The sequence below is a fragment of the Excalfactoria chinensis genome, chromosome 12 (genome assembly GCF_039878825.1).
Source record: "Excalfactoria chinensis isolate bCotChi1 chromosome 12, bCotChi1.hap2, whole genome shotgun sequence".
Taxonomy (NCBI): domain Eukaryota; kingdom Metazoa; phylum Chordata; class Aves; order Galliformes; family Phasianidae; genus Excalfactoria; species Excalfactoria chinensis.
This window is the reverse complement of record NC_092836.1, coordinates 4,500,480-4,515,513: the sequence shown is the minus strand read 5'-3', so window position 1 is coordinate 4,515,513 and position 15,034 is coordinate 4,500,480. Positions and strand designations below refer to the sequence as shown.

Sequence of the window (15,034 nt, the reverse complement as noted above, 5' to 3'; positions counted from 1 at the left end):
CTGACCCCAGGGCATGTCTCCCTGCTTTAGGCTCACCAGCAGTCTGGGCACGAGCCTTGTTTAAGTCCTGTTGGAAAAAACTATCATATTTACCATTGCTGAGGCTTTGCACAGGAAGAGGCCTGCTGTGGTGGATCACTCCAGTTTGAAAAGGGCTTGAGTTTAAAAAAAGAAACAACAAACATAACATTCTTTTTGTGAAAGCTGTCCGGGTTTTGACTTTGATTTGTTTTTCCTATTTTTCCTCAGAATTCTTGTGACTTTATTCCTGGGCCTAAAAACCAAAAATTCTGTGAGCTAAACAAATAGGGACATGGTTTAGTTGGTGTGGTGTTGGTGGACTGATGGTTGGACTTAATGATCGTAGATCATCTTTCCCATGCTCAATGATTCTATGACTGAAGGCTTCAAAATGACAAAAATGTACAGTTTGCTTTTACCACTGCTCAGAAATGATACTTTTAAAAATAAATTCCTCCTTTTTTAACCCTGAGCACAGACAGTCAGAGCCAGTGAGTGGTCAAAGCCTCCTGCAAGGTGGGAGAACTCTCTCCCCCAGGCTCTGCATAGTGCAAGAGTTCTCCTTCCACCCTCCCTTCTCGCTCCCTCCCTCCCTAGAGCTGCGTCCTCTGGCTGTGTCCCCGATCCCGCTCTTCCTGCTGCTGGCACCCTCCCTGCTGCCTTTGGCAGGAGCAGGCCTTTTCCTGTTGATTTTTTTTCCCCTCCCTGTCAATCAGTTCCTTTGACATCTAAATGTCAAATGACACCACATGGCATTTTTCGCTTGCGATTTAATTGCAGGCGCAAAGCGGTGGGTGCAGAGCGAGAGGGTTTCGAGAGAGTGGATCATTAGCAAATTCAATCAGCTGGCACCGGCGCGGGCTGGCATGGAGGGCTCTGGTGGTGCCAGGGAGGCTGGTGCCATGCACAGCTCCCCAGGCTGGCTGCTCACCTCTGCTTTCCCCAACCAGCCCATGATCCTGCAGTGCAATCCGCTAATAACGCGAGGGTCTCTGCTTCCAGGAACGATCCTCCTGCAGCAGCACATCAGCATTTCTTCTATTGTAACATCGTTCCTGGAAGTGGTACGATGTGACATGCCCTTGCTGCCTGTCTCGGTGTGAATGAGAACGCAGCAAAGCTCATGTTTCCCATTGTTGAAATACCAGCATAAATCTCTCACTAATGCACTGCTGTCTTTTATTATAACAGTCACTGTGGCATAGAGAAGTACGTCAAATCTCTCTGTATTGGTGCAGTCAGTTGTTGGCATTGCCCTGACATGTTGTTTCTTCCCTTAAGATGGCTTTGTGAAGGGACTCAAATGAGTTGCTCAGATTCTGGCAGCACCTCCGCATGTTTTGACAAATCTGAGGCTTCAGTGTTGTGTGTGAGAAGGTTCAAAGCAGGGGGAAACCGAGTCCTGGTGGTGGGCTTTGACAAATCCAGGCCCATGTTAGCGCTGAACAGGTGGTGGTAAGGAACCAGGACAGGAGTACGGGGTGTCCTTCAGTCATGGGTGGAAGAAGGTTGATCTCATATGCAGGTACAGCTTTGTTCCACCTTTCCCCTTCACAACTGAGTATTTCAGTTGTGTCTGCAGGATTGCTCACAGGTTGAGGTTGTTTAAGAAAACGCTTGTAAGGAGAAACAAAACCACAATGAGGTAATGAATATCATGACTGGCTGTTTGAATCCTGGAGCATTCTGTATCATTCCTATCCATCCACCCATTAATGCCTTCTTTTATTTTTCTTCCTGTTTTGGTGTTTTTCATTCAGTGAGCTCTTGCATGATGGGAAGCCTCACTGCACTTTCCAGCAGTGGGCTTCCCATGGCCCAGCATAGGCAGCTGAGGCTCTTCCTTGTCTCACCTGCTGCAGGATGCTCCTAGGATGCCTGCCCCAGATGCTGGCTTTAAATTGCCTCTTCTTGCAAGAAGGTGAGCCCCTCTCACCTCCTTTCAGAGAAGCAAAAGGCGCAGCCTCAGCCAGCTGACCCCTTGGTTCATTTTCTCTCAAGTCTTTGCTCCTTATAAGCAAGAAAGGAAAATACTTACAAGGTTTCTCCTCATGCCTGTAAGGCCCTCCTCCATCCCAGGTTGGGAAAAAACACTTGATGCTGATGATCTAAGTCTAGGGAAAGGCTCATCTCAAAGGTCCCAGTAGGGCCACAATGGCAAACCACTGCAGAAACTTCAAGTCATTTCCAAAAAGAGGAAAGCTTGAGTCCCATGTTTTCCTGTTTCTCTTCTTCTCAGTTTCCAAACGATGCCATTTGGAAGTGGATGTCCCTTTAGTGTCCAAGAGAACCAAGTATAGGACGTATTCACTTTTTTACATGGGAAAACGCAGGCAGAAAGCTTGTCTGAGGCAGCAGGGCTGCACATAGATTCTGGAGCAGAAATGGAATTAAACTGCACCTCAGCTGAAAGCTTTCCTGACAGGTCTGTCCAGCAGCCTCATCTCTTTGCAGACATCTCCAAAGTTCCCACCCCAACCCTTCTCCAAGGATGCACACTTTGTGGAGCTGCTGCAGGGTAACTTTCAGATGCCCCTTGCAAAAGATTGCAAAGCATTTGGCATCAGTGCAAATGAGCAGAAAGTGTTTGGCAAAGCTCCCTGGCATTTTTTGTTTTTCTTTTTTTTTTTTTTTCTTTTTTTTTTTTTTCCATTCTGCACAAGATGTTTTACAGCCTTTGTGAGCCCATGTAGAAGCTGGTTCCTGGCATGTGGTGTGCTGGAGACTGCAGGCTGTTGCTGAAGCCTCAGGAGTGCAGCTGGCCTTTAAGCTCTGCTTTATAGGAAGGAAACTCTCGTCTTGCTGGAGGGAGAAATGATCTTGTGACGCTTGGTGGAAATAGAGCTGGTTTCGTTCGATCAGAGGGAGAGGTTTTCCAAGGAAATATGAGGTTTTTAATAGTTTTCCCAAGTCCAAAAAAGTTCAGTCCAATTGTCTTGCTTTCCCAGGCTAATTTTATGAGGAGGCCCTAAAATGTGAATGAGGAGTGATTTAGTTCAGCCTGAAAAATAAAATTAACACCGGTATGAAAGGGACTGAAGCCCAGGGAACTGCAAATGCCTCGTATTTTACTGAAGGATGCAAAGGCTGCATTTGGTACATAAACAAAGTCCACTTTAAATAACGTATTTCATACTTGCCTAAGAGAAAAAAGTAAAATAAGATCCCTCTGGGTGGAAGCAAGCCCTTAGTGCAATAAAGGAGAACAGGGAAATTCCTTCTTTTCCTTCTCTCTTAGAGCTGACTTTGGGTCCTTTCCCCTAAAATCTGCCATTTCTCTCACTTAGGTAGGGTGTTCTATCTATTCTCCTTCTCACCAGCAATGTCAGAATTCATCTGGGCTCTATTTGCTTTGGTGCCTTATGTGTGTTCCCATCCCCTTTCTTCTGCTCTCGTCCTCCAGCACTGTCCACCAGCTCACCCCTTGGCTGTAGGCATCTCCTGTACCTCACCCCTAGTGCTTCAGGAGGGTCTTTAGGAGCAGTGTGACCAAACCTGGGTTGAGATGGATGGCCCTGGTGTCTGTCAGCAGTAGATAACTCAGATCACTGATATTTGGACCATTGAGAAGACAATTTCTTTGATGTGACAGTTTAGCACATAGTTCTCCCAATCAGTTAGACTTTTTGCAACCAAACATATTCTGGTAACTTCTTTGCTATATATAAAGTTCCCCTCAAACCTTTCTCAAACTAAGTCCCGTCTCCTCTCTGTGAAGCATCTGCTTCCCATTGCCGAATTCTTTTGCGTTCCTGTCCCTTTGGTCGTGTTTTCTCTGAATCCTTAAAAAAAAAAAATTGCATTTTGGCTGCGCGGTCATGCCAAAGAGTGTGAGAGTTTGCACATTTCGAGCAGGGATTGGCCCGTCTTGAATTGGTGCATCCAGAGAACCTGTCACAAGTTCCTTGAAGCACTTCTGCCTTCTGTTGTGCTGGCAGCGAGCTGATGGGCGCTCATTTTGCATGTCTCGGCTCTGCGCTTGGCTGCTGAGGATATTTGCAAAGCTGGATATTTCTGGTTCTACTCCACAGAAGCCTTAAATGGAATATTTGCTGTGCCCTGCCTACAAAAAGGAGGCTGGTAATAAAAGTTTGAAGGCTCTTGTTCAAAGCCTTGTGTCAGACCTGCCTGGGCGGTGATACGTCTCTCTCTGTTTGTGAAGGAGTTTCAGAATTCCTTGGCTGTCACCACGCTTCCTGAGCTCTCCTTGCTTTGCCTCACCGATGGGTTTCGGAGCGCTTATTAATGCCAGTTCTTCCTATACTGTTCAAGATGTTTTTTCAAGCCTGGATTTAAAGGTTGGGAAGCAGCCTGTGGCTGAGCTCAGACCATCTGTGCCCTGAACCTCCCTGTAGGGATGACAGCAGAAAGTACTTATAGAATCATTAAGGTTGGAAAAGACCACTAAGATCATCAAGTCTAACCATCAACTAATCACCACCATGGACACCCATGCTGCAGTCTGGAACCCCAGGGCAGGTGAGAGGCACTGACAGGGAGCAGTTCCTTTTCTTATAAAGCAGTGTATTAGAGCCTTGATAGCTCCATTTCTGTTCAGCCTCATGGCCTCCATCACTTAGTGGCAGGCGCCAGTGTTGCCTGACCAGCATGCAGCAGCAGCTACAGATCACTGTCTGCAGAGCGAACTGCATCCTTTGAGGATACCAAACTGGAAGTGATAGCATATGGATGCAGGTCTATCACCTGTCTCATCTGTCAGCAGTGACTTAATTACCTGGCACCTTGGGCTCCCCTCATTGCCCAAACAGAAACAAGAGGAAGGAATGACTGATTAAAAACCTCCTCTCCCCCTGTAGATTCTGGTCTTTGTTGCCAGATAATTTCAGTGGTACCTTCTGACCTTAAGAGGGATGAATCTAAGTTAAATATCAGGCGTTTCAATCTCAGCAAAGTTCAGATTTCCAAGATGAAGAAATACAAATAGTTAGAAAGGAGACACCATGCCTGCTCTTGGAGGGCTGAACAAGTGCCATTAGTGCTTGAGTGTATTCCCAACTAGATATAAAAGGAATCAGGAGTGTTAAGGAAAAACAGAGTAAAGTGTATGCCTATTACAGCTGTCGCAATAGGAAAGTTGCAACATTTGCTTGTAGGAAAAGATGCAGAAGCACACAGAGTACCTGTTAATGCGAGCGAAGCCAGACTTGGGCAGGATTTCAAGTGTTGCAGACATAATCCTGAAGGCTATATACAGAGCAGCAGACTTTTCCATTATGTTGGTTGAGATGTGCCATTACAATTTGTTTTTAATCTTTTTTTTTTATTTTTAGGCTGCTGAAGTTTTCTGGGCCTTAGATGTAGTAGACAGCTTAGGAGCACTGTGTGCACTGCAGGACAGGGCTGAGGGAGCAGCGTCCTTGGCCACATTACAAACACTGCTTGTCCCTGGGCTCCTTCACTGCAGATCAGTTTCTTAGTTGAGAAAATAACATTCTCAGTGGAAAAAATAAATCCACCCTTGGTCCCTTTGTCTTGATTTCCTGCTTACAGACTGTGCGGTCTTACACTTCTCCCTATCTGGCTTGAAAATTAGAAGCTCTCTGGGTCAGACAGGGTCTTGTCCCTCCCCTATAAAATACTGGTCATGACACAGATGTTACACACAGCCAGGGGTTTTATTCTGCCAGGGATTCTGAAATTTGGGGGGAAAAAAATGCTTTTTGTCATTAGAAAAATGAAAGGACTTGCATAGAAGGATGGTGAAAGAAAATTCATCTGGGAAGAAAAGGAAGGTTTCTGTTCTAGTTCTTATTTTATATTTTAATGAAATGGAACAGATGGTTGACCTCAATCTCAAGGACTTCCAGGCTTCCAGGAACGTGCCTGGGTCATCCTTGCTGCTATGGGCTGCCAAAGCCCTGCAGAGCCCTCCAGGGAAACCAGCAGTTCCCAACACTTGGTTGCTCGTGATGCTGCAAGGTCGGTTTGAACAAACGATCGTTCTGTCATAAGCAACCATTTTAATGGAAAATTTCTGCTCTACTTTAGCTCTGATAATTATACAGCTTCTAAAGGTATTAACAAATAATGCTGATCTGGCTTTGTCTTATAAAGCTTTGTATCACAATTAATCTTTGCCCACTCTCCATCATTTCTTGCTTCTTGGAACGCAGAAGCATTGCTATAAATATCCTTGAATATAAATATGGATTTCTACATACACACATACACTCAAGTGCACAAATTGATATTTTATCATATCGTACCATACTGTGTCGTATAACTTAATACAGTATTGCAGATATGCAAAGAGAAGAGGCATTTTTTCTGGCCCGGTTAGTCAAAGTGAAACATCGAAGGTTAATTTCTCTCTGCCTGTAATTTGCACCAAGTAAGTTAAGCCTGACTTTACTGCACCATGATAAACTTTGGATAGTATACCTTGTATAAAGGTAAAATACATTTTCCATGACTTAAAACCTTGTGGATCAGCGCTATGCTAAGGGCAATTAGATTTAACATCTCTGGAAGCTCTGAAGGCATTTTAAAGGGCTCGCTCTTTTGTTCCAACTCCGGTGCTCAGAGAGACTGAGACATTTTTGGAATGGGTTTTGATGGACTTATATGAAAATTTATATGACTAAGAATTGGATTTGTTCCTCTGGAATATTATGGATTATTTTTGCACTGGAATTACATAAGTGTGCAGAGCTGCATGCATTTGGCTTAATGTAGCTGAAAATATACATTCTGATTTCCACTTGGAAAGGTGGCTGGATTTTTCTCGATTCCCCTCTCAGTAATGACTTTGTGGTGTGTATGGGTTGTAGTTTACATGGAACTCTGAAATGTAGAGTAAAATCAAGGCCTTGAAAATTGATTGCTATTTGATTACATCTTTGAGAGGGTGATGTTATTGCGTGTCCTTCTCCTTTCTTGATTTTGAGCAGAAGATCCAGCTCTCCTATTCCGAAAGAGAACAGATTAGAAAACCCAATCCTTTCATTTTGAATGATTGACTCTTCTACTTAATGCCAACTTTCAACACATTTTTTTGTTCCCTCCATGAGGAGAAAAGACAGTACAACACCCCAAAAATTTTTAGGAGCTCAAACATTGTGTCTGTGGGCAGCTCTGCTGTTTCCCAAGCAGCGAGCTTGTGTGTGCAATGACTGCATTGAGTGCTAAGGAGGATTGACACTTAGAGGAGATGAATGACACAAACACACTGAACTAAAGATGAAAAAATTGAGCAGTTAGCAGCATGCTTCCATTAGGTTTTTGAGTGTTTTATAAGGTGGAACACATGGCATAAAACCAAAACTCTACTTTTGTTCAGCATCTTCACCTCACCCTGTGTGCTTTTTAAAACGGACATGTCACTTTGGCTGTATAATCTTCTTGTATTTAGATTTGATTTAAATCTTTCCTTTTCTCAGCTGTGCTTGCTAATGGAATCACTCATGCTTTTTATACAGTTGATCTAATAATATTTTCTTCACCGCTCTCTGATACTATTTTCTACTCCGTAGAAATCATGGCAAAGCTGGCCACATAAATTGAGTCTGCATCTTAATGATATTGATGGTGATTTTCCTGTGCTCGTATAAGGTGTGGGTTTTCCTCTTTTCCTTCATACCATGATCATTCCAATACGCTGTGGCATGAGGCAGTAAGTGACTATTTCAGTGGCAAGGCTCCCTAATAACAGATTACTTTGTCACTTAAACTGCCCTTCTCAGATAGGCCATCAACACAGTGCCTATGAGAAATGTTTTTTTTTCTTCTTTACATTTTATAAGCAGGGTGCTGTAATGCCTGTGAACTGGGTGGCTGGAAGTCTACAGTCTTCTGAGGTCTCTCCTTAATATCAGGAGAGTGGTGGCTCACTCCTGGAAGGCTCTAAGATAACTTGGTGACATTCAACATCTTCTGCCTTGTAAATTTCTCAGATTTCAGGTGAGGATTTATGAGTAAGTACATTATATTTAGTGACAATAGATTTTTCTTAGCTCCCTTCTGAACATGCCTAAAGAGAGGACAAAGCTTATACTGACAGTGACTGCCTCTGTTTCATTTTCTGCTCATGCAAACTCCATGATGACTTTACTGGGGGATTGGGAAGAGGCATGCTGAGTATGCCCCTTCAGAGCCGTTTTTCTCCTTGTTTTAAGGGGGATCTGTGATGGCAGGGGATATCACAGGGGAGTGAGGCCTGTTACAGAGGCAGCAGATGCAGTTCAACATTGTTTTTTTCTACTCTGACCATGGAAGAGCTAGCACTTGGGACAGAAAGTGCTCCATTTGCTCTCAGGCCTTGGCATTTCTCCTAAGGTTACAAATTATAATGATGGTTTTTTTTGTTGTTGTTGTTGTTGCTGCTTTTTTGTGATATGGGCACACATCCATTAGCAATTGGCTTGTGCCCACCAACTCATTTTACACAGGCCATGGAGCACACATCAGATGGCAACAATTCCTGTTCGCGTGCAAGGCTAAGAAAGTCTAGATTGTTACCAGCAGAATGACGAATTCCATATAATTGTTTTGCTCTGCAGTGTCAGGAAGTATGCAAAGAAAAAGTGCAGTTTCTCAAGAACTCTTCCCCCTTTTTTTTTTTAACCACAGGAATGATAGATTATTAATCATGATTAATACTCTGTTACTGTGAGTTATGGTAGAGAAGTGCCTAGTGATCCCAGTCTGTGCAGTAACCTTATGCTCTTGCATAACAGGAAACTTTTCGTTTAAGAGACCTAAAATACAACTTGGCATGGATGACAAAGACAGCAATGCAAAATACAGACTGGAACCACTCATTTCACATAATTAAAAGACATGTTTAATAGATATATACATTCTTAGTCAAACAGTAATTAAAGTTTTTCCATATATACAGGCATAACAATAGGATTGCAAGCATCTTACTTGCTCCTATATTTTGCTTTCTTCCTGAGAAACAAGGTCTTCTAGAGCTCAGTTGTAGCATGCAGTCTGAATCCCTAAGCAGCACTGGAGTTAAGGCAAGAGTCATCTTGACATTTGGAAGAGCTTGGTTATTCTGGTTGTGATTGCTTAAGAGAGTATGGAGGATTAAAATGCTCTAGGAAGTAAAGGAAAGTCACAGGCAATGATATAATATGCTCCATTCCTGAATTCAGAAAAATACACGGGATAATTTTTGTTTGCCCCCTACCTGAAGGGACTTCTGTGCACGGAGTGTAAGGCACCAGAACTACAGATGGGAAGACTCACTCAAAGTTCAGTTGGAGAACTGCATTTCCTTTGAGATAACTGCTTAAATTTGCAGAAGCACCCCGAAGCCCTGTTGCTGGGTCCTCGCATAGTGCTGGGGTCTGTACGATATTTAGCAAATGACAATTTCAGCTGCAAAGAATTTGCATCCAAATCAGTATAATGAAAGGAGATAAAAAGACATTTTATGTTATTAATTTTTTTTTGTAAGGATGAGATTGGTGAGTCATTTCCAAGTGGAGATCCTTAGAGAGCATCCCGTGGTCCGCTCCTGTAGAAGGCAGCAATAAAGATCTTCGTTATTCTCTCCGTCTCTCTCTTCCCCCAACCAATCTGTCGGCTCATTTATGGTGCTGAGGAGAGGCGTCGTGTCGGATCGATGTTCCCGTTTGCAAAATGGTAACGTTTATTTGTTGTTCTGAGGAGTCAGTTTCACACACTGCAGAGCTGACATCTCTCTGGGAGCACAGCTGAGTCCAACATGTTCAGAACAGCCATCCACCCAAATGCCTCCTACTCGCACACTCAGGCCTTTCTCCACAGTAGAGGAAAAATACAGAGAGAACCTCGAATTGTTCCTGATAGTTCTGCTTAACTGGAATGTCTATATCCATGTTCTTATCTGATAAACAGGTAGTTCTCTGGCTGAGGAAGTCAGTTTAATATAGAAATAGGGTGGTTCCCCAGGCAGGAAAACCAGTTTCTGGAATGCTGAATGGAAAAAAAATCTCTTTGTTTTTCTGGTGACATTAAACGGTCCCAGCATGGTGAAAGTTTAACATTACAATTAGCACTTTTATGGCAGAAAACAAAGTTGTCATGAGCTGCTGGCTGTACTGTGTTGCATTAAATAAAGTATGAAAACCATTAAATATGGAAGAATACTAACACATTTCTCAAGACTTCATTGCTTATACAGAATTCTTCTACAAATCTACTTCCTAAAGCAGGAAACTGAGCAATGCGTCCTTGTAGACTTTAGGCAAGAAGATATTGCTGTACCATTTAAAACACTACTGTTCATAGAATCATAGAATCGTAGAATCACTAAGGTTGGAAAAGACCTAAAAGATCATCCAGTCCAACCGTTCACCTATTACCAATAGCTCCCACTAAACCATGTCCCTCAACACAACATCCAATCATTCCTTCATCATGTTGGCAGTTCCCAATATTTTCCAGCATGATTCAGTTCATACTGTTGGGGCATCCTGTCTAGCCATGGCTGTTGCCCCAACCATTTAAAATCTGTCTTTAGCCTTACCCATGCCCTATAGTAGACTTGACTTCAGTATCCAACCTACACACTACAACAGGAAGAAAGGATTTATTTTTTTTTAAATAGTGGAATAGCTGAAAATAATATTTTATACCAGTAATCCCTAATTTAATTTGTTTTCAGAACTGATACCTGAAGCCATCTATCACAGGTTATCCCAGCATGGCAGAATCATGAAGTCTTGTGAGCTCAGAGCTGGAAAAAGACAAGCAAACGCTTCACCTCTATACACCTCATTGGCTGTGCTTTGAGGTGTACATCACCCTCTGGATGCCTCTTGGGCTCCTTCCAGACATTGCAAAAGTGAAAAGCTCTTTTTTGGATGGCAACATCAAGAACAAGTATTGCCAATATGCATCACTATTGGTACTCCTCTCAGAAAATATGTGTGGGTGAAATTTCTCCTCTTCTGACTTTTAAATGTTGTGGGTCCATCTCTTTATCGCATGAGCCTAATTGCCAATTTGTTGAAGATAACCTATGGCAGTTTTGGAATGATCCAGGCTTCTGTCACCAATACCCAAAATGTTGCCTTACCAGTGTAGCCTTAGTGCTCAGTATGATCAGATTGAAGATCAAAACCCTGCAGGAGAGTGCAGACTGGAGCACTGAAGCTCAGCATTGCTCAGCCCCAGGTGTGCAAATACAGTGCCTTGCAGATGGCGGTGGTTAGCACTTTCCATGTTTAGGTCCCGTTGCATCTGGCAGGTTGGCACAGGTGTGACAATTAAGAACTAATGACTTTCTTCCTTCAAGTGCCTACAACTCACAAAAGGCCACTGTAATTAGAAGAAGAAAACCTATTATTTTTTTCACTGATGCCCTGGAAGGAGCACAGAAGCAAGGTATGCTGGGCTTTAAGCTGCATTTCTAGTTTTGTTGTCCTCAAATCTGCCTCATTTTTTTATTTGTTATGGTAGAAGCATTTCATTTGCTATGTGGTAAAGAAGCTTTGAAAGATACTTGGTAAAGATTGTTAGCATTTATACCTACTCTTTACTTTCTGATTTCCAGAAGTTGAAAACAATATAAACTCACATTGGTCTCTGTCTCCATACATTAAAGATAGGTGCATCACAACTGGAGATTTGAGACAGGTTATTAAATAAGTGGTTTCAATGATTTCAGCAAAGCTGAGTATCCTGTAATCTTGTCCAGAACTCTTGTTTGGGATGCCCTGGGCATTTCTGCACTGAAATCAGTGGGGTTCTGGGAGAAGTTTTGTGACTATGCAAATCAAATGTGGTCTTTGGTATTAGTCTATAAATATCTAATGTGAGCAAGCAACTCTGTATTTTTCTCTGTGCTTAATACGATCGTTCTGCACCCTGAGGCGGCTGAGTTTACATGCTTTTGTTGTTGTATGTGTGATGCACAATATGTATTTCCTTTCTATTAATCAGACCTGCCATCAGAAAAGAGATAGAGGGAGTCTGAAAGCACAACCAGGATAGATACTGTCATTTTGTAATCTTTTGTGCACAGGTAGAGATGCCTGTTTCCACTGGAATAGGTGGCAATATTCTGCTGCTTGCAGGAATTTTGCAAATGAAAATCAGGCAAAGGAGTTACTGGCTATCCATGGGGGTAATTCTCCTCTGGAAGTGTGCAGTCAATTCCCATTTAGGCTAATTACACTTAAGGAGCCCTTTTCTGCAACTAATGAACAATAGGCATAACCTGTTATTACATAACCATAGGCACGCACATTAATACACTGCACTACCCTGTTAAAGTGCTTCCTCCACAAAATTCACTGGAGGTTTTTAGAGGCATTTGCTGTAATTACAGCTAGCATGGTTTCTAATTCATTTAATTTTCTTTTCTACCTAAACTGAGCATATATAAGTGTGTTTTAAGAGATTGAATAAATAAATTTTTAATTATAAAATGATGCTGTATCATACATTATTAATAATAACCAACAATGTGTAATACATGTTTATGTATGAATCCATTAGGAAGATGAACTAATATATATCAGTCCTAAAAGAACGTCCTAATTTGTCCTGTGTTTGTGAATGGGGGAAATCCGTGTTTAAAGCAATTAGGGGTTTATAAAAGCATTGCATTGGCAGCGGGTAACGCATGGAGCACACTTGGCACTTAGGAATTCTGTTGTTGTCTATGGCAAAGGAGATCTTTTCTTTTTTTTTTGCCCTTTATTGTCATAGAACCAGAATGTTACAGATATACAGACCTCCAGGGTGGGAGCAGCATGATGGCATAGTCCTGGTTGGAAAACATTCCTGTTGTGGTTTATTTTCCCCTAAAAAACCAAAGGGTCTCCTTGTACTTTGTCCAATCCCTTTCAGGCAGTTTTCAGGATTTTTGTCAATTGTTTTCCTATTAGCGATAGCAGACTTCAGATATCTCCATGGCAAGTTCCAGGCATTCGCCAGTCTCGTGGCAGGACTCAAAGAGGCTGCAATCAATGTCACAGTCACAGTTGCAGTCATTGTTGGAGTGGTCTTCATCGGAGGTCTGGTAGTATCTATTGGATGGACAACAGGTATCTATCAGCCAGTGTTCACAGGTATCAGGCAGCATTATAAGAAAGTCCCAAAATTGGCAGAACAAGCAGGCCAGGATAAGTGTTGCACATTCATCTAAGAAAAAGGAAAAGCAGGGAGACATGAGAAAAGGGGCATGTTTGATTACCCAAGATTGTTCTGCTGTGATTATGCAAAAATGAAATAATTCCTTTAATTTGACACTATGGAAATATGGAAAGATAAAAACAATCAGACTGCTGCTATTATTTCTTTGAAGATTGGAAAAAAAAAAAAAAAAAAAAAAAAAGAAAATCAACAAAAGAATCCCCACCCCCCAAAAAATAACCTCTTTCAAGGGTAATTATTTGCTTACAAGTATTTTGGTACTGAGTCTTTTTTGAGGGAATCTTTTCTGGGTTGTCTGTTGCTGTGCTCTGATTCAGTCTTTGCTGGAAGTCAATGCACAAACACCCAAAGCTTCTGTGGAGAGTGGAGCAGGTCTTCAGACTCTCCAGGTCTGGTTCTTACTGCTGTACCTGGTTGTTCTGGATGCATGGGACATGGTGTCCTTAACCCATGAATTAGATGTGGTATCAGGGTAAGGACTGAGATGATCTTATGAGAGCTGTACTCACAGTGGGCAGAAAACAATTACAGTTTCCTCAGCTACTTATAGTTTGGTTTCTATTAGAGGTTTGATTCCATGGAACTGTTTAATGACTGCTAGATGGCCTCGCCAAAGAGAAGGGGTAACAGCAAGTACAGAGAACCACACTGACAGAGGGCAGTGTGGATGGATTCTCAGCCCAAGGCTCTTCTACTTTCACTTCCAAATTTTACCACCTTTTCATTACAGCCCTGTCAACTTCCAAAACAAGACAAAAAAAAATTGGAAAACAATATCAAGAAGGATCACGTCAGCCTGTGACAGAAGACTTTCTGTTCTATTCAATCCCCCACAAAAAAACATATATGTATTGGTTACCACCCCAAGTTCAAACTATGACATCTGGGGAAGCTGGTGGAGTGCAGCAGGGCTCCAAGCAGGTGCAAGATTCTGACGGTGTGAATCCTGTTGGATTGCAAAGAACCAAACGTTTCCATTTTCTTCCCCTCCTTGTTTTTGGAAAAGAAAAATGCTTTCAACAACACAAATGTCTTTTCATTGGTTCTTTCAGGAAAGCATATGGTTACATCCGCGTTTCTTGCCCTGGGATGACTAACTGTGAACTCATTCAACTGCGTTGGTTCTGTTGTGGCATTTTTTTATCTCACGTAACATAAAGTTCACAGCCAGGAAGTTTCCAGAATTATGCTCCTTTTTTTCTTTCTTTCTTTTTTATGAAAGATTTCTTGATGGAAAACAAAATTAAAAATCATTCCGATGTCTTTATGTATACAAAAAGAAGGCAGTTATAGCAGGTAGCAAGAACAAATAGCGTGTGATTGAACTCCTTTCTAAGTAGCGTATCATCATCAATGCTATCAATTTTAATACTTATTTAAATATGTCAAGATCTATTTAGGTTCAGACAAGCACAACTAACTTCTAAGTCGGTTCTGTTGAATAAGAATGACTAGATTTTGGTGATACTGAGTAAATTCATGCTTATATTTTTTTCTAAGTAAATGAACTGAAATAATTATAAAATTGAAACATTTTATAAGGTGACACTGCTGCGTTTAATTGTATGAAATTTACAGTGTAGAAAATGTAATCATTTTATCCAGTAGCCTATGGTGTAATTAAGACTATTTTTCTTAATGTGTTTATGAAATTTCCTTTCTATACCTAGATACAAGAGATCACTTTCAAAATCAGGTATCAATTAAAGACCCTTCCTTTTAGTTTTTTTCCCTCTCCGAAGATCTGTTTTCTAATATCGTTTTCTTTCCCCCTTGATGTGCTCACCATATTGGTGCTCCTGTAATCTTCAGAGAAAAGGTGCCATCCTTAGGGCTCCATCCAGGAGAAGGAGCACACAAAAAGCTTAAGATTTTAATAATAAAGTAATGTTTCGGC

The 15,034-nt window shown here is 41.8% G+C and overlaps 1 protein-coding gene across 1 annotated transcript in view; it reads right to left on the bottom strand.

The window, feature by feature from the left end:
* Positions 1-12,674: 12,674 nt before the first annotated feature.
* Positions 12,675-15,034, bottom strand: part of MDFIC2 (MyoD family inhibitor domain containing 2) — a 39,127-nt gene continuing 36,767 nt past the window's right edge. The window contains exon 5 of the mRNA XM_072347637.1: positions 12,675-13,125. Within this exon, the coding sequence (XP_072203738.1) occupies positions 12,866-13,125 (260 nt within the window). The 3' untranslated portion in view covers positions 12,675-12,865. The remainder of the gene's footprint in view (positions 13,126-15,034) is intronic.